This window comes from Gavia stellata, chromosome 25, assembly GCF_030936135.1.
Source record: "Gavia stellata isolate bGavSte3 chromosome 25, bGavSte3.hap2, whole genome shotgun sequence".
NCBI classification, from domain to species: domain Eukaryota; kingdom Metazoa; phylum Chordata; class Aves; order Gaviiformes; family Gaviidae; genus Gavia; species Gavia stellata.
In genome coordinates this window covers 9,548,612-9,567,453 of record NC_082618.1, presented here as the reverse complement: position 1 = coordinate 9,567,453, position 18,842 = coordinate 9,548,612, and the positions used below count along the sequence as shown (strand labels likewise).

The 18,842-nt window shown below is 43.9% G+C and overlaps 1 protein-coding gene across 3 annotated transcripts in view; it reads right to left on the bottom strand.

The window, feature by feature from the left end:
• Positions 1 to 17,358, bottom strand: part of CLTC (clathrin heavy chain) — a 33,789-nt gene extending 16,431 nt beyond the window's left edge. For 2 of the 3 annotated variants that reach the window (XM_059829400.1, XM_059829399.1), the window contains exons 1-12: positions 17,285 to 17,358; positions 8,209 to 8,416; positions 5,789 to 6,057; positions 5,289 to 5,450; positions 4,379 to 4,492; positions 3,808 to 3,981; positions 2,741 to 2,938; positions 1,856 to 2,056; positions 1,122 to 1,274; positions 691 to 813; positions 314 to 451; positions 23 to 187 (exon numbers count right to left, since the gene is read on the bottom strand). In XM_059829400.1, the coding sequence (XP_059685383.1) occupies positions 23 to 187; positions 314 to 451; positions 691 to 813; positions 1,122 to 1,274; positions 1,856 to 2,056; positions 2,741 to 2,938; positions 3,808 to 3,981; positions 4,379 to 4,492; positions 5,289 to 5,450; positions 5,789 to 6,057; positions 8,209 to 8,416; positions 17,285 to 17,326 (1,947 nt within the window). In that variant the 5' untranslated portion in view covers positions 17,327 to 17,358. Of the gene's footprint in view, positions 1 to 22; positions 188 to 313; positions 452 to 690; positions 814 to 1,121; positions 1,275 to 1,855; positions 2,057 to 2,740; positions 2,939 to 3,807; positions 3,982 to 4,378; positions 4,493 to 5,288; positions 5,451 to 5,788; positions 6,058 to 6,230; positions 6,235 to 8,200; positions 8,417 to 17,284 lie in introns of all 3 variants that reach the window. The other variant, XM_059829401.1, reaches the window with a different exon arrangement.
• Positions 17,359 to 18,842: the final 1,484 nt, after the last annotated feature.

Genomic DNA, 18,842 nt, shown 5'->3' with positions numbered 1-18,842 from the left:
TTCAGGATATTTGATCTCATACCTCAGGATTGAGAAGATGAGTGTGAACTACCGCACGCTTGATGTCATACAAATCTGTGAAGTGTTCAAGTGCTCTCTGTAGCAAGCCAGCTTTCTCACACAGCTGAGCTATGTGAGCCCGGTCATAATGAGTAAACATTTGGTTTCCCAGGATAGCATCTGCAACCTAGAAGGAATATTGAAAAGTTTCATTTAGTTCCTAAATGCCATCACTAGTATTTGATATGGACCACAATGTAGTGGCTAGTCTAGCTACAGATAAGCTTGATCCAATATAACTCCGAAAGCATACCTGAGGTGCATGCATGAGGTTCATCTCAAGTAAACGTGTCTGCAGGGGACCTTCTGAGGGACGATTATTCTTCAGTGCATCCAGCAAGAAGGCTGTACATTGCTGAATTAAGTTATATTCCATAAAGACATCTACAATCTGAAAAAAATAATTTAGGTTTTTGATTAGAAAGCATATTTAAAACATAGTAACATCAAGCGCAGCTTCCAAAGCTAAACTGTTTATTCTGGCACTGCACAAAGCTGGCATTTAGTGTTCTTAAAACTAGGTAAGAAACAGCATTATCCCGGTAAATCTTTCTCTGATGGTAAGAGTATGGCTCCTCTTACCAATTTAAGGCCTTGAAGTTAACATTTCATAGCAATAAAATTATTTACTTGTGTTATGTCTGCAAGAGGCTCTTCATCTTGAACAAGCATTTGTGCAAACTGCTGTCCTTGATCAGGGCTGATTCTCATTACATTCCTCAGCAGAAAAATCCAGTCTGGAGTATATCCAACCTGAAGAGATAACAAAAAGTAATAACTCCGCAAGAGCACACGCCTTGTTAAATACAGAGCTCAGTAAAAGCTACTATCAGTAGCTTACACAACAGAGTCAGGATTTCCTCATTTGGAAGAGGCTACATAGGGAAGTGTGAAAGGACACATGTATGAAGTCTAGCAGTAATTATTCACAACAAAACCTTAGGCCAAAGTAGGTACTTCACAGGCTCTCAGATTCCTCCACCATTACTGTTAGCTACTTTGGAACATACACTAGTTATTCTTAAATAAAGGACAGATACGACAATTTCTTTTCCTCTCACCTTCTTAGCATACAAAACAATCTTCTGGACTTGTCCTGTTTCAGCAAAACACTGGATGACTTTGTTTGGAACGTTGGCTCTCAGATAGACACTAAGTGCTAGCGTAGGATCTACAGATTTCACAAGGTCTCCCAGCTCCTCTGAGCACTCCAGCTGTTTAAAGATATAAATACAGTCAGTCCACCCTGACCGTGCCATGCTGAAATGCATTATTACTATCTTCCTCATTTGTCTTCCTTTTGGACTTCTCTTAAAAATATAAAAAATCCAAGACCAAGCTCGCTAGCATCATCTGACTCTTTCAGTGATCTAGTGAGTTCTGTTCCTTACGCTGTTCTATAGAAGTCAGTAATGCATTTGTAGCGCTATAAAGAATTAGGTGATACATTGTATCAGCATCTTTCTTCAGCTAATTACAGAAATTTAACCACAGCTCAAAGTATGTGCAAGTCAGTATCCAAAGAATCCTGAAGTGGTTTGGGAAAGAACAGCAGCAGGTCAGAAGCTTTCCATACTAAGTTCACCCTGTGGTAATCTTAAGTAGAATTAGTGAAGCTCTTCAAGTATTTGATCAGTTCTCTTACAGTAATATGGGTCATAGTTAAAGGCAGAGCGAACACCTATTGCTCAACTGTTTGATCACACTAGCACATTGATGAGTTGTCCAGTTGAGTCCTCCTTGGGGAGGGAAAGGCTGTCAGGCAGGGCTCTAAAGGTATCTACCCCAAATTTACCTTATCTTCTTTTAACCATTTTTCCAAGAGCTGTTTGCGTCCCTGCTGAAGCACTGGTCTGCAGAGTTCTAGCGACTCGTATTTATTCAGCTGCCCTTGGTCAAGCAGAATGCCGAAGTATTGGAGTAACGGGGAAGTCTGTCCCGGCTGAGCTGGAACACTCTGGAACCGGCGTATGGTGTCTGGAGTACGCAGGATTCCCTGCCAGAAATAGAGAAGCACTTTAGTTGTCTGTTCTGCTATTGTGGCTTGGCAAGAGTTTCTCCAGAAAGCTGAAGTTAGAAATGCTTGCTACAGCAACATTATGTTTTGCCAGCCCAGAATAAGTCAGAAGTACTATGGTTGAGTATCAGCTCAGACATTGCCTTTGAGATGTTTCGACAGAAGATGTGTAATAGTAGTCTATTAGACTCGTTTCAATAGTGATGCAGATTTAAGTTCAGAGGACTGTCCTACAGAATTAAGACACACTTGTCCTTGCAAGCAAGTTCCTCTCATCTGAATTTAGTATGATCTTTGCTCTTACTCTGTCCTTTCTGTCCTGTTTCCAGGTGCAGCCTCAGCTGGAGGATGTCTTTTCATAAAGACTTTTTTCATCATTGAAGCAATAAAGATAAGTACCAGAAACATTAAGCCTCACAGCCATCATTTAATTCCTCTCCTCCTCTGTGGGCTTCATACAAGCTTTAAGATCTTCCAGCATACGATCAGTACCCTCAGCACACTGCGTACAGGTTCTTCACAGGTGTGTTAAGTAGTACTACATTCAGACAGGAGCCGTAACAAAACTCCTTGTCTTGCCACTTCTGAAATTCAGTGAGATTTCCTGAAGCAAGAAGCTTAAGTCAGTAGAGTTCAGCACTATTCTGAATATTGGTCCATTACCTTTGGGGCATTAGCTGCCACTTTTGCTGCCTCCGAATAGTTCCCTTGTGCAAACAGTGCATTGAATTTTCTGGCAAAGAGTTCCTCAGCACCTGCCAGGTTGTTGCGGACAGCCATTCGTAAAGCTAGGTCAGGATTCTGCAGCACATTTGTGATATAGGGAATAATATTCTCTTCTTCCACACACACTGAGAGCACCTGAATAAATTATCAAGGAAAACTTCCAGTTAGTTCAAATATAAGAAGTGAGCCAAGGGCTAAGCTAACCTCTAAAAGGAAAGCTATGACACACATGGAAAGCTTTTTTCATCCTTTGATAAATAAAAAGACTCTGCAATTAAGAAGCAGACCTCATGTTAGAAAGAACCTCCACCATCCCATTACTGCATCAAGGCAGATGATTAACAGTCAGTTTAAACTGAGATATTTACAGAGGTCAGAGACACAGGTATACAAGGACTGTCTTTCTGTAACCTGTACTCAGTGTGTCTTAAGTAACCAGTCCTAGAGGATAAACTAGGAACAAATCTTCTGCTCTGTATTACTGATGCTTAACAAGCAACATTTGAAATCAATTCAGTCTAATGGCATAGCTGTACAATGTTAGTAGACTGGTTTAAACTAGTTAAGGTAGATGTGTATGGAGATACAGTAGCAAATTTTCTTTGGGCCTCAGAACACTGTCAGACATGCGATTTTCTGAACAGAGAGTTCAAAGTTAACATATTTAAAACTTCTTTTAGCATGTGCTCTGCAAGAGGGTATAATCTGCCCCCAGAAGAGAGGTATATTCTAGTTCCATCCTCAACAGTAGGACAGCATTTAGATCACTGACTGCCATTACAAAACTTTTAAAATTATACAACCAGAGCCTGAGTTGTAGAAGAAACTAGAAGTCAGACAAGCTGCACTCCTGTTCAGCTATCCGATACTACCATATTCCTCATTCTATTATTCTGCCTTGTTAATTTCTGGAAACTTTTAGACATTGATATGACCACCACCGTGTATCATCAAGGCTCAGTGGGATTAGCTAAACAAGCGGTTTCCAGGCCAAGCTTCCTTACTTGTCCCTTTCTGTTTACTCCAATAATTCCAGCTGTTGCTTCATGCTGTGCAGTAACAAATATGGTCTCTCCACTGATTCTGTTCATGTAGATACAGGTGCCAGTTTCCAGGTCATACAAGTGGATATAGCCATATTTTGTTATGAGAAACACCACATCGTGCTTGTCACTGATCTGCAAAACAGGAATAGATTAATCAAATTTGGTACTGGATAAAGTAAGTGCTTTTAAGAATCAGCAGATAGCTGTGCCATTTCAGGACAACTAGAAGTGCTGTTATATTTTTACTTAATACTTGAGTATTATCACTGTAGAATGATGTTTTAAGAGCTTGAAAGACAGTTAAATATAGATGGATATTTCTTCCACAAATAAGAAGCTCCCTTTGAATACTGCTTCAGTCCCCACCTTTACTTCAATACTACTGAAGCAGGAGCAGAAATCACAGCAGTTTAGGGCCAAGGCCCAGGTCTACGTATTGACGCCTGGCTGCCAGTGCCCCGTTACAGTGTCACATCCACCAGGAGAAGCTACAGACTTGTTCTTGTGCTCTTGTTTGCAGCTGTCATACCTGCATGGCAACAGGAAAGTCATTTTGTGCTTCAGGAGGAAAGAAGACATCCACTGCTTTCTTTGGAAATGGCTGATTCCCAGTAGGTGGTGTGCCAACTTCAATGATATGCAGCTGTGCAGTAGATAAGATTAGTCCGTTAGTTCTTGTATTTAATTTATGTAACAATGGATGCAACAATGAAGATACAGCAATTCTTTTGCTGCTGAGCCGTAATCCCAAGCTTATGCAAAGATAGACTAAGTCAGTCTTCCTAAATATTTTCAACTGGCTAAAGGTGTGGCATACTGTATTCATGTACCATAGATGAGGGAAACAGTTAAGCATCATCTTTGGTTACCCCTAGCTACTTAGAAGTTTAAGGATTCAGTTAGGTCACTTTATACACACTCTTTCAACTTGGTTAAGATTCTACAGAGACAGTTCTGAAGATGTTTCTCTGAATCTAGCTTTGGTTTTACTGTTTTAGCAGTCAAAGTAGCTCACATAATTCCAGTGTTAGTATTAGACTACTAGTTAGCCTTATAATACAAGCGTTTAATTTTTTTTATCCAATAATTTGGAAATAAGTTAAGCCCGATACTAAGGATCGGCATCAAAGAAAGATTACAAGAGCTTTTCCCTAAGCTTAGCCTGTAAAGCTGAGAGTCACGTGTTTCAAGCAACTAATTAGGCTGGTTATGACATGCCACCTCACTTCATGACTCGAAACAGACTCCTGCTACATCAGGTAGTCCCTACTTTGAAGAACCAGTTTGCATATACGTTAGATATATAGCACCCAGACTGACACATAGTCCTTCACTTCTTTCCTAAAGGCAACTTTCTGCATTAAACCACTTATTTTCCTGGAAGCAGATAACCAGGGTAAGTCATTAAAGCTTACAGCATATTTAGAACCAAGTCTTACCTTACCCCCAGCTTGCCCTCTTACTGCAAAACAGAAGAGAGTAGATTCTTCAGCATTGCCTTCCATCTTGAACTGCGCAAAGCTAGCTGCATGTCCCTCAATTGGTTGCGACACTTTCCTATCTACAGAATATAGCTGCATTGCTCCCACAACACGATTTTGCTAGATAAGACAGAACAAGAGTCAGGAACAGGCATTCGGCCATTAATTCCATTTAAGCTACTATTGGTAAATATGTTGCCTTATCAAGCTGAAGTACCACGCCACGCTTTCACTTACAAAGGCATCACTTAAGACTCTTAACCTTGTACTAGTGTTTATACCATTACTGTAAGATTTTCAGTTACACTTAAGTTTGCTATTTGAAGATCAAGATAAGCATTTACATTCCCAACAATGTTTTAGGAAAGAAAACAAACATATCAGTCCTGCTCCTACAGAAGGAGAAAACAAGACAAGCCCTGGGCCTTTCATGACAGGCCTCGCCAGCGGTGAAGTACCTGTGCAGATATGCCAGTTAGCAGTAGCCATTTCTGCTTAGCATCAGTACGGTAGTTGATGATCTGGCAGCCAGCAAGACTAGAATGGCGATCAAACATTTTCACAGGCTGGGACTCCCCCTCCATACTCCAATGGTAGACTGCGTTATCCGTTACAAGGGCAACAGTATTCAGAGAGATCCACTTCCAGAAGGTGACATCATCTGTCATTGTGTGAGCCTTCATTTTGCTTTTCATTTCAATGTTAAATATTTGAAGCGTTTTCCCAGCTAGAAAACACAACATTGTTAGCCAGGTTGCAGTTTCCAATTGTTTCTTGGAGCACTGGTTAGAAGTAGGAGATCCGCACTATGACATTAAACCCTTGTGACTTCCTTTAACAAAATGCTGTTATATACTGGCAGTATCTTCAGGGATCAGCTATTACTTTTAACCAGACCACACTCCTAGGGCTAATTTTACCAATTTGCCACTACTGAGCAATTAAACAGATATGGAAACAACCTGGCAGGAGACAAGAGCTTCAGCTACACAAACAAGTTGTATGACACTTCACGTACATCAAAACCAGGTTACAATAATGCTGAGTCTCTTCAAAGCTGTGAGGAGAGCTATGCCAGTGTCATTAAAAACTACATCCACATCTGTTTTAAGTATAAAAAAAAGCACGACATGGAACAGTCAAGTTGGCAGAGGGCTTTTGTAGTTCAGACTCATTAACCCTTAGGTTGCTCTAATGGGATACACAGAGCTACTGGCTGCAAACCAGACTAACAAAAACTGTGCAAGGAAAGGAATCTAGTGACCAACACAAGCTCTAGAAGGTAAGAGGAAAAGTTCTCCGAATTACATAGAATGTTGCATACATACATCCTGAACAGCCACCTGCAGTCATTTCTACCAGTTTTTACAATGCAGTGGCATATAAGGAATTATTTCTTCCTGTTGAGAAGATAGGAAGGTTCTGACCAACTTCTACTAGTTTTAGGAGACAGCTGTTTAAGCACATGCTAGTGTAGCCCAAGAGGAATATTAAAGATCATGTGAAACTAGGTGCAGGTCAGAATATCTGCTTCAGTTACTAACTGTAACTCAGCTTGCTAAAGTCACACTGCCATATGGGCAAGTGCCTTCACTCACCAAGGATTAGTTTAGTTAGAAGCACCATTAGTTCAGCTATTGACATAAGATGCAGAGACAGGAGTTTCTCCAGAACTTGGAGAAGACTGTCTAATACAGTGTCACTCAGGCTACAGACTAGCAATTTATTTCCGTATCTAGTGCAGTTAGAGCTTCAGAGTCAAGGGAAATGACATTCAGGTAACACGTATCCTACATGCTATGCAAGACATATTAAGCGGCAAAATCTAGATTGAAGTCGGAAGGGTCAGTCCTGTTTATAAAAAGCTTAAAATCAAGATCATGATAGTTTAAGTACACTTCAGAGTTCTTGCCTGGATTAATTTTCTGAATCTTAAGGATTCCCTTGTTTGGGAGGGCATGAAAAACATGTGAATTTTAGGCTTTCAGTTGCTTAAACACCACTGTTCAGCCATGTGCACCACAGATCTGAGCCATTTGAGTCTGCTTTTTCTTTTCATAAGACAGGACAGGAACTAGTACAGTCAATTGATATAACTCACCATCTGCACACACACAAGAAAGCATTAAAGTTGTGACAAAACAGTAGCACAGTATTAAAGTCAAACTTAAGTAACATTAAGTCTTTCCATTAGCAATATACGCATTTCTAAAGTGACAGTATTTGAGCTTCTTGGGACGCTTGGGGAAAGACTTCAACACTTCTGGAGACTCCAGAGGAATGCTTGTTCTCTCTATCACCAGAGATACCAAGGTAGCTGATGACCTTGTGCTTTATTCACTACACAAGTCTTCCCTGCGTAGTTTTACTTTTCTTATCACTGACTGATACAATAAATATGCACAAATTGGAGCACTGGCCTCTTCCAGCAAGGCCAGACTAAGGCCTTCAGGAATAATTCCCCTCCTCCCTAGTCTTAGTTTTCTTCTCTGTAAGGGGAGGCTTAGTTAATAGACCTTATATGCTTAGGACATCAGGTCTCACTTCCCTCTAACACAATTTCAGACTTGAGACTCCAAAAGTATCTTAAAGCCTGAGCTTTCCTTCCAGCTCTCCCTGCTCAGAAGCTGTAAGCATTCTGACTGAAGCAAAAAACTCATCCTAATGATCAGCAAACAGCAGGAAGCCTTAACTGAACCTTACTGCCCAGCTACCTTCAGAAGAACTGAAAAATGCATTAAAATTAACCTTGTATTAAGCTGTGGAAAATTGGTAAGGGATCCTCCCACATAAATTGCCCGAGAGACTTAAGTCAGTCATAAACTAGTCTTACAGAAAGCTCTCCATCCACTTCAAATATTTATCAGGACTTCCATACCTTTTAATGCAATGACTTTACTGGCAGGGTTCATGATAGCACTGTCAGCCGAAATCGGTCTTCGAATAGGGTTGCTGGGGTCATTCATGTCAATGATCACCACTTGAGCCTGTTCTCCTACTTTCTCTCTTATGCAGATGAATTTGTCAGACTCCATTGTCAGAGTGCTGAACCCAATGTTTGCTGGGTTGATGCCCAGATTTTGGAGCTGGAAGAGAAAAAAGGTTTAGCATTAAGTTACTACCTTGCTATAGCCATGAACAGCTTTTGTGAAAGTCACAAGAGATACCAGGCTTCACCTATCCTCTTGTGAAAATACAATCACGCTACCCAAAAATGGCATGGCACACAAATTCTTGTCCATGTTCAGTTAAGCCCAGCAGGCTTCCTGAAGAAGCTCTGCAGTGTTCAGGCAGTTGGTACTTTATCTTCAAGGTACATTTACAACTTACTGTTTTGAGAACTCAACTTCTGAACCCCTCATATGGTTCAAGGCACATTGAACTTGCCTGTCCCTGGCAGCTGTGCCAGAGCTGCAGCTTCAGTACTCACTCCCACAGCCCTAACCTATTCCATTGAGCTTGGCAGCTATCGTGGTTTCAAGCTTAACATCACATGTGAGGCGTCTGAGCTTTATCTTTATCCTTGTAGAGTTAAAAAAAGCTACCTGTCTAGCAATTAGCCTAGCCCTGTCTAGCAGCAAGGCTGTATACCACCCAGGAGGCAGAGCTAACAGATATGAGATGGCCACTGTTGAAATCTGAAATGGCTCATCCACAGCCACACTTAACACAGAAGATATCAATAAACCACCTCCTTTTCTGCTGAGCCACAGTCTGCTTCTGTAAACCTTTAAATGTGTACCTTTAAATTATGTTTCTAGTACAGCTTGCAACAAAACAGAGGTCAGTTAATACCACTTTATTGTGCTTGTAACAGGCTAGTGTATTAGGATGTCAGTAGTGAAACAAAATTTATTCCATTTTTAACAGTGGAAATGCAGAATGGTTAGTTCACCTCACATACAGATACCCAGCTTGTGTGTGGATATACCTTAAAAATTCAAGATCGGATTTCTACCGTTAGAGGAATTATCACTTCTAATACTTCAGATATTTTTCCTCCTGGGAGACTGTTTGAACTTCAAGCCCAAGGTCTCCCAAGAAGGGCTAGACCTTCAAAACCTTTTTAGTATTATTGTACTAGTCTGAAGCTCTTATCAGCTGTGGTCTGTATGAGCTCCGAGATGACCACGCCTCAGCTGCTCTGTTCCTGCCTACTTGCAGCTTCTGATAAAGAGGGTGTTTTACTATACTTCCCCTTTGCCCCGGCTTTCAGACAGCACATGTGAGGAATAAGCAACATCTAAGCTATGGCACACCAAGTTAACAGAACAAGCTTCACAAAAGGCACTTCAACAGATGATCTGTATCACCCAGTGAATCAAGAGAGCCAGATCTTGGTGCAGCTTAAGGTTGAGACTCAAAAGCAAGTCAGCTTTAGCTCCTTGGGTCTGCTGAAGGAGAGAATTTTTAGAAGGTGATTCAGCCTTTGTAGATGGTTCTCCAGTCACTCTGCACTTAAGTCCTTTGTCCTAAAGGACACCATTTCATTTAAGCTACCTTGCTCTTTCAGGAGAGGTCTTCACCATTCGAAGCTCTTCAGTTGGGTTCAAAAAAACAAGATTTCATTGCTGTACCAAAAAGATGTTCAGGCTCTTTCATGTTTAAGGGCTCATTTCACAATTAGTTTACAGAGAGTTAACACTGATCTTTTGGGAAATTTAAGGTCTACCCAGCTTTTCTACTTTGAAAGATTTTAAGAGAGATAAGACTAGAAGCAAAACAGATTTAAACGTAATTCTTGAAGCTAAGCATCAAGCTAGCTTAAGTCATTTTTCCAAGGCAGAAGATCTACAATTCCTGTGACTTAACACAGTGAACAGTTTCATTCAAAGACGGTTCCCTTTACATCCATCCACCTGACAACAAAGCCAGGAAACTTTCAAGTGAAAGACGTGTTTTTTCAGCTCTCCCAAGAGAAAACTGCCTCAATGCTGCTACAGCCATAGAACTCAAACCCTACCTCCCTGACAGGTCAGAACTCTGTTACTCGGATTTAAATCAGTGTTTGAGGTCCAGCATCACAGAACCTGACCACACGTTCTTCAGCAACATGGATTCAATTATAAGATTTCAGATTTAAGTTAACTCTCCCTTTCACACCTTTATTTAGGTAGTGTTCCCTAGGCCTGGGACTCTGGTATTCGTACATCATCTAGGCAGGGCTATATGCAACCCAGTCACATCCCTGCAGGCAGAGAAGGTTTGAAGATGTAAAAGTTTCATCTGGTAGAGCTGGAGAAGCTTACTAGGATGTGGCGTTTCCTTTTGCTAGGGCTGCAAACTTAACAAGTGCAAAATAATTTCTCAAGCACTCGATTTCCTTGTTCATTTGGTAGAGGAGGGTAGCTTCACAGTGCCAAGCACTCCGCTGGCAGTAACTCACAGCACTATGCTCAAACATTGTTAGCAGAAGAAATCAAAGCAGCAAGTCCCAGCAGATGGCAGACCTCTTACGGAGGTCCAGACATAACGGCTGAATAAAGTTACTTAGGTATTGCAAGACAGATTTATCTTAATCATGATCAAACTGCCATCTGCTAGGCATCACGTCTGAGGTACCCAACCCCAGTAAGCAGTGGAAGATGTGGTCCTTTTCAAACTTCTGACCATTTCCAAAGACTAGATATTTCTTTGGAAACATTTAAGATCAGCACTAGAGCTCCAAAGAAAGCTTGGAGAAGCTTTCTGATGGAGGTGCAACCATTAGTGAGGTCTTTAAGCACACAAGCTCTTTCCGCTAACATTTCATCTTTTAATCCCAACAGATCCAAGCGCACGAACAAGTCTGCCTCAAGCATCGAGACAGGAAGTTGACTCTAATCGTGACAATCTCTGCATTTGATTACACAAGAGCGTCACCAGCCAAGAGTGCCACTTGCTCTGCTCAGCTGGTAAGGCTAATGGTAACTCTTCTTGGCTGCCCTCAGACCTGATGCACAGAACTCTTAAGAGTACAGATCATTCCTGTACTATAGGTTATTTCCTTCCCCAAACAGGCTAAAGTTCAGGCAAGTGGAGCAGGACTGTTTATAAAGCTAAGCAAAGTAAACAGTAGACTAAGAATACTATTAGGGAACATGACAGCAGGTATTTCTTTGGAGGTTTTTATTATGAAAATTTTAATACTATTCTACATACAAACTCTTGACTTTACACTACAACTAAAAGAGCACAGGGGTTTATGGCAGATTTTTCTACCCCTTCTCTTACCACAGAGGGCAAAAACCCAAATGTTTAATATTGCAATCATTTCGGTCCACTACCTTTCATCAATTCATGAACAAGTTTAAAAGACTGCAAAAAAAGGAAGGACTTGTAAGATACTCCTACATTATACTACAAAAAACCACTTCCTTGGCTTTTAAGCGGATATGAAAGCAGAACTTGCTAGCTGTGCTTGGGCAACCAATTTACAGTACAAGTTATTCTACACAGACATTTGTTGGAAAGTTCAGTTACACCAGTCTCCTGAAAGCATGTCAAGAACAAAGTGTTTTGTGAAGTAGCTGCTCCATTGGAGTGGAACCATGAAATAGGTTGCCAGAGACCGCAGCAACTCTTCTGTTCAGCAGAGATGTCGCCTTGAAGGACTCATCTAACTCCATGCTGGATACTTCAGTCAATTGCATGCTGTACTGAACCATCAAATTCTATGACATTTATCTGAACAGTGTTGAGAGGTGAATTGTTATAACATGGTAAGTAAAAGTCTGATTAGTAAAATTATTTTTTCACTGGAAGATAATTCAAGTACATTCTTGGTAGCTTTACTCAGAGAAGTACACGCATGTTCGACATCAAACTGAATGGTAAAACTGCTGACAAGAGTCTCTTTGTTGACCCCTTCCTGGAACATTCGCTTTCTTGTGACAATTTGCTTAGCTGTCAAATAATTTCTCCTTGCCTACAAGGAAGGGTGCGGAACTGCTGAGTACGCATTTCACCTCGACTCTCACACTCAACAGGATATAACCACCGTTCTTGTAGCCACAAGCAGCTGCTTAGTCTCTGCCCAGAGACTCCTTATCTACATGCCGCTAGAAATCACGTAGCTGGGAAATGCCAGTTAACACAGATATTCCCAGTCTTTTGAGAAGCATGGAGCTTCTTGATGTGCAATGAGTCATGTTAGCTCTACTGCAAGGCCATGCTTTACTGGGCTTTGATTGAACAAGGTAGAACCAGGCTACACTTTAGCCACTCATTTAGTTCCATACATGAAAATTAGAAAAGCAAACTGAAGTTGCACAAAAGATTTATATCCGTGCTGATCTGTTAGAGCTACTGACTGCAGTCAGTAGACTGACTGCTCTGTTAGAGCTACTGACACAGGAGTCCCACAGCCAGTCAACGGCTCCGAAGTACTTCATATTTACCAGCGCAAGGTAAGAGTTACAGTTTGTGACAGGCTAGGAAGTTATGTTTTCAACAGATAAGAGACCTCTATAATACTCAAGACCTCTTCTATTTCTACGTCCTTCCTATTTTCTGCCTCAACAGGCTGAGGTAGCCATCCGGTCTCAGCAGCCACAGACATGCTGCATGACTATTTCAGTTACAAGCCACAGCTGAGACTCTCCCTGCTGAAACTTGAGTTCAGAACCACTGACTGCCATTACTTATGTTTGATTAAGTCACCACAGTCCCAGCACAAAGTGCTAATGAGTACCGCCACCAAGACGAGCAGGCCTGTTGACTTCAGTACCTGCTGCTGCGAGGGACAGGCCAAGAGGAATAGCTTATAAACTGCTTAACTAATTGTTCCTATCCAATTAGTTGACACACACATACTCTCCTCAAGACACTTCAATTCTTCACAGCATTCTTTGTTACAGATTTTCCCTCTGCAAGAACAGTCTGAACTCACTGGTTTTAGGAATTCAGATCCACTAAGAAGCAGAGGGCAAGAACCCCACCAAAACAGCATTAGGCGCAGCAGCCCTCTCTAATTCCTAACTTAAAATACCAACAAAAGACTTAACTGCTTCAAACTAATGCTGTTACAGCAGAGATTTAGTGGTTTAGGATATATTAAACTGTCTCACTGCCAGCACAATACATGTAAGCACTTTGTTGTTTGTCATTGTTAGAGTGAAGTAGTAAATTTATAAGTTTTATATGATGCCTCGGCTGTCCAGTTTTATTCAGTTAGCTCTTTAGCATAGCTAGCTATGATTCTGAGAGCCATCCAAGTACCACCACACTAGAACAGCATAGCCATCATTCAGGTTTGCTCCATCAATGACCAAGAGATACAAGAACCCTTTTCCTAGTTTAAATGAGTAGTTCTGTCTCGGCATCGAGTGCATAGCCTGAGCTGACAGTTTTCTGTACTGTCTAGACAGGTCTACAGAATAATTTTTTTTTTTTGTAATACATTCAGGTTTAGAAGAGTATTTATTAAGGCCTTAAGTCACACCAGTACAGTGGTGTGCCTGGTCCAAGTTCAGCTTTTATATATTTCAGGGTAGTGTGGCTAAATCAAATGGCAATCACAGTTCATCACCTGCTAACTTGTCCAGTTCCTTCTCACTCATCAGGAACATCTAATCTTAGAAAAGCTCCATGCACCTACCTCAGTAAGCAGTTGTGTTTTACTTTCACCCTCAAGTACACAGAGGCACCAGCTCACAGAATCCCTAAAACCTAAATATGAGCAGCCAGATTTGCCATCACTCGACATGATGAACTCTGATGTCCCACTACATGCCCACTGGACTGTTTCCTCATGGCTACTTAAAAAAAAAAGTAGCAGCACTATAGAGTTTTATAAGATGAGTCTGGTAGTTTTGATAGCATAGGAATCAAGTTTCTCCTTGGAAACTCCCAAGGAAAAAGTCTCTCCACAGTATGTTGTTGACATTCTTTTGTGGCAAGGCAGGCGTCTACAATAGACAATACACAGATAACATCCTACATATTTGTGACTACTGGGATTTCAGAGCTATGTAATGGGACTCAAAAAAACAAGACCTGAAGCCTGACTACACATTTTGTTTTTAGACTTCACTTAGGAAATATCCAGAAAGCTTACTTAGCCCTAGTAAGTGAACTACTTGCCACATCTTACTTGCCCGGACTAGATCTTCAGTTCAGACTGACAGTACAAAGCACACTGTACTACGTACCCAAGAGACAAGACATTCAGAAGCACAATAGCGCAGGGCTTCTGGAGCCTTTAACTCTCTGTTCCCGTATCACCTAGCCAAGACGCTGACAGCAACAGATAATGGCATCATGCCTTTAGTAGTGCAACATGGAGTGCAACTGGGTTGAAGCTGAAGATCAGGACAAGCTTTGTACAGACAGTTACTTACATTTTCTGACCTGCAGTAGTGGATCCATGGAGAACTAGTATCATACTACACCTAGGGCTGATTGCCAGTCCTTTAGATTAATTAAAAGCAACTTTAAATAATAGCCTTGCAAGAACTTGCCCATTCATATCCATCACCTGCCTTTTTATGAACAGGGCTCCAGTTGGGTACCTTGTCTTTTTGTTAAGCATCAACTGCAAAATTGCAAGTGTTGCGCAACACTTGTATGACAAGTTTCCCAGGCAATGTAGGTCAGGCACAGTTCAAGAAATTGTATTATTGGGTCCATGAGGACCTCCTATGAACAGCCTGGAATGTGCTAAAGCAGTTCCAGATAGCAAAAACGTAGCAACATCCATGTTTCTGCTCTCAAAAGTTTACTCCAACAGCAAGTCAGAAGTTTCAGCATGAAAACAGTACCTCTGAGAATTCAAGTTCCTCTGAATTTTTTTCAATGAAATAAAATGAGGAACTTCAGTAGGAACAGCAAACTGAAGCGTTATAGGCAAGAGCCATGTGCATGCAGGCCCAGAAGGTTGGGCACCCAGTCTTTCAAAAGACCAGCTCACGTACACCATTGTAAAATACACTGGTTAAGCCAGTGCTCTACATTAAATAGGAACAAGGAAAAAAAATACAAATAAACAGATAAACAGTCATTAGTCAGAACAGTCATGTTCCACAATAGTGCTGGCCTGAAAACTATCAGCACTTCTGGAGCGAGGCAGATGAGTTTCCTTATGTAATAGTACTCATGTCATTAGAGACCTGGTGGTGGGTCACACGCAATGTTTGTATCTTAAATAATGTATCATAGATGCATTTCCACAATACTTTATTAAGAGCTGGGCTACCCAGAGGGATGAGTTTCACCTGAGTATACAGAACCTTCTCAATACCTGGTTCTAGGCTATGCAACTACCAGGAGAGAACGCTTGCTCAAAGCTGAAGCTCTGGTCAACTCAGGAGATTCTCCTGTCAGTGCTGCTCGCTAAAGAAGAGTCATACCTTAGGTGTAGCCCTGGAATTCTGGTCTGGTTTTAAACTGATACTAAAGTAAAATTATCCAATGCTCAACAGTTAACTAGCTAGATAAAAACCAATCATGGCAGCATCTTTTAAATCTAAAAATAATGCTACAGACAGTGGTAATTTACAGAGCAAAATAAGTATTTTGCAATTGTTCTTTCAACAAGATGTCTAGAAATTAAATTCTTGCCATTTGGGTTAGAAAAAAGTCACTACAAATCACGCAAATCCATCACTATGTTAGTGCCCACCACAGTCGCAGTTACCTAAGCACAAACTACGTATAGACGCTGACATCACAGGGAAGCAGGGCTACAGCCAGGCTGGTAGAAGCCAGAAGATCCTGCCTAGGTATGTCAATGTAACTTTTATTATACAAGTCCTCCTCAAAAAAATACTCCTCAGCAGTGAAGCCAAGCTTAATACCACTACAGCTACAGCAATGCAGGACGAGAGGCATGGCTTGTAGTACTTCGCCCTATAGACTTGTCATATAGGAAGTACACATTGCACAACTGTATCACCGCTTCCAGACCCCTCCCTGTACTCCAGCTTCACCCAGAGACGTTAAAGGTGCATGCTTATTTGAGAAGGTAACCTTGCGTTCCAGCAGTGGAGCGATTTTAGAATTTGTTACTAATGCCTTTACAAGGCCGTGTTAAGGAAACTAAGGACCAGCGCTTGGAAATAATCTATTAGCGCGTGGTTATGGTTTAGTGATACCCAAACCTAGAATGTGTTAGCGGCCAGCAGACACCAGACAGAAAGTGTAGACCTGGCACTTCCGTCCCTGCACTGCAGGGAAGCCCGCAGTAGCTTCCACATTTCACTGCAATACGTGGTTTTTCTTCACAGAAGATGACATTACAAGCCAGAACATCACTAAAATTATTCAGTATGTCCTTACGATGATTAGAAACCCTAGCCTCGTTTAAAAAAAAAAAATAATTAAGCAACACACGGAGACAGCTTGGCCGCCTCATCAATTTACCCCCCTCGCCCCCCCCCGCTGAAGCGGGATTTCCCACTCGCGCTGCCCCGCGGGAGACGGACTCTCTCCTCGGAAGCGAAGAGGCGCCACCCGCGCTCTCCCCTCCCACGGCCCGGCAGGTGCTACCGTGGGCAGGGCGCCAGCCTCGCCCACACCAGCGGGACGAAACACTCCACCACCCGCAGCGGGGAAGGCAAGGTGGGGACCGGACAAGGGCAGGATGCCCGGCGCCGGGGCCCGCACCTCGGCCCCTCGCCCTCTCCCCAGGACGCGGAGGAGCTCCGCGGCGCCCCAGCCCTTCCCCTCGCGTCCGGGCCCGCACGGAGGCAGCAGCGGGCGCGCTGGAAGGTGCCCTTCGGGGCGGCACGGCGGGCAGCCCGCGGCGGGAAGGCGCTGCCCGAGCTAGACACCGGCAAGGCCTGCGGGAGGGCGGCCACCCCGCCGCTGGAGGGGCCCGGGCCGCCCCACGGCCCTCGCGGAGGGACCGCAGAGGGGCCCGGGGCCTCTCACCCGAGCACCGTCCCCGGGCGGCTCCTCCGCCTGAGGGAGCGGCCAGCCCGCCCGCCCCAGCACCCGCTCCCCCGGCCCGGCCTCCCCCGACCCTCCGCGCCCACCTGGAGGTGCTCCTGGAAGCGAATCGGCAGGATCTGGGCCATGGCGGCGGCAGCGGGCTGGGGCTCCAGTCCGAGGCCGGACCGGAGTCACACCTCGGCGGGGTCCGAGCGGCGCGGGGAAGCGGGACCGCAATGGCGGAACGGGCCAGCGAGCGGGGAGAGCCGCGGCGATCCGGAAGCTGCCCCCGCCGGCGGAAGGATACCGCCGCGGAAGGAAGAGGCCTGCCCTCACCTGCCGGGACCGGCCTTTACTGCGCCGGCCGGGCGGAAGGATCCCGGCGAGCGGCGCGACTCACGCGCCGGGCGGGTCCAATGGGAGCGGCGGAGGGATCCGCCACCGGAAGGGACTATTTCGGGCCTCAGCACTCCTCCCTCCCCGGCCTTTTTTTTTGCCACATCATGCGACCGAGGTGCGGCTGCGTCACTTCCGTTCCGCGCTCATCGCCCCGGCGGGTCACGTGAAGGGGGCAGAGCGGCCGGGCAAGGTGACTCGCCCGGCGCTGCGGGGGGGCGGTTGCCGTGGGGACGGGCGGGGGCCCGGGCCTCAGCGGCGGCAGCACCGCGGCGGCTGAGGGCCCCGCGGCTCCCCCGGCCAGCACGAAGCCCCAGGCAGGAAGGCGATCGATTTCCCCCCCCGAGCCCGGCAGCTCCCCGGTCCGCCGGTGGGGGCCCTGCCCCTTCCCGCCCTCAGGCTCTGCCCCCCCCTTTCCCCCATTTTAGCACCTGTCCCGGTGTTCTACTGGTGCTCTACGGCCTTGAAGTCCCACCGCTGCGCTGCACGGTACCACAGTCGATGGAGGATGCGTTTTTCCGTGCTCCGCACTAACAAAGCCTGATTAAAACCAGAAAACCAAGTAGGGAAGGGCCATAAGCCGGTACCGGCCTTCTTCCTTTATTTCACCAAAATCAGGGGATGCACCTGAACAGCACCGGCAGGCCCCAGCAGTCCCCTGAGCCTGCAGGGACTCTGCCCCTGTAACCTTGTTAATAACTACAGTAACATAATGAAACTCCAACTGTCCTGCTGTGCTTACTAACTTACAGTGTAACTCCAGCCCATGGAAACAGGTAAAACTTAACTCTCCTACCAGACGGCAGCACATGAGGCGTTACAAGTGCTTTACCGAGAGGCAGGGGCTCCCCAGCAGACCTCACCCCCGCTTTTCTTCTATCTTTTCTTATTTTGCAATCTCAGGGTTATTTCCTCATACCATTTTTGTTTTGTATTAAATTCACAATTCCCCTGGAACACAGAAAAAAAAAACCCTCCCTTCTTGCTACTAAGAGAGTAAAAAAAAATAATAAATAAGAAAGCATTAGGATCTGCCAAGAGATAGTAGCCCCAAGCAAGAGCAGGTACTGATAGCTACTGATCTCAGACCTAGTGTGTGGTACAGATGTCACTTGACTTGCAAGTGGCTATGACATTGCAGATATAATATAAATCAAAGTAAACAGCAATAATTTGTGGGCTTTTGCAAAATTCAGACTATTAGGTTTAGTCAAGAAAAAGCAGTGGCTTCTCAAAAGCAGAGTCTGAGCAATAGTGTGAGAGAAC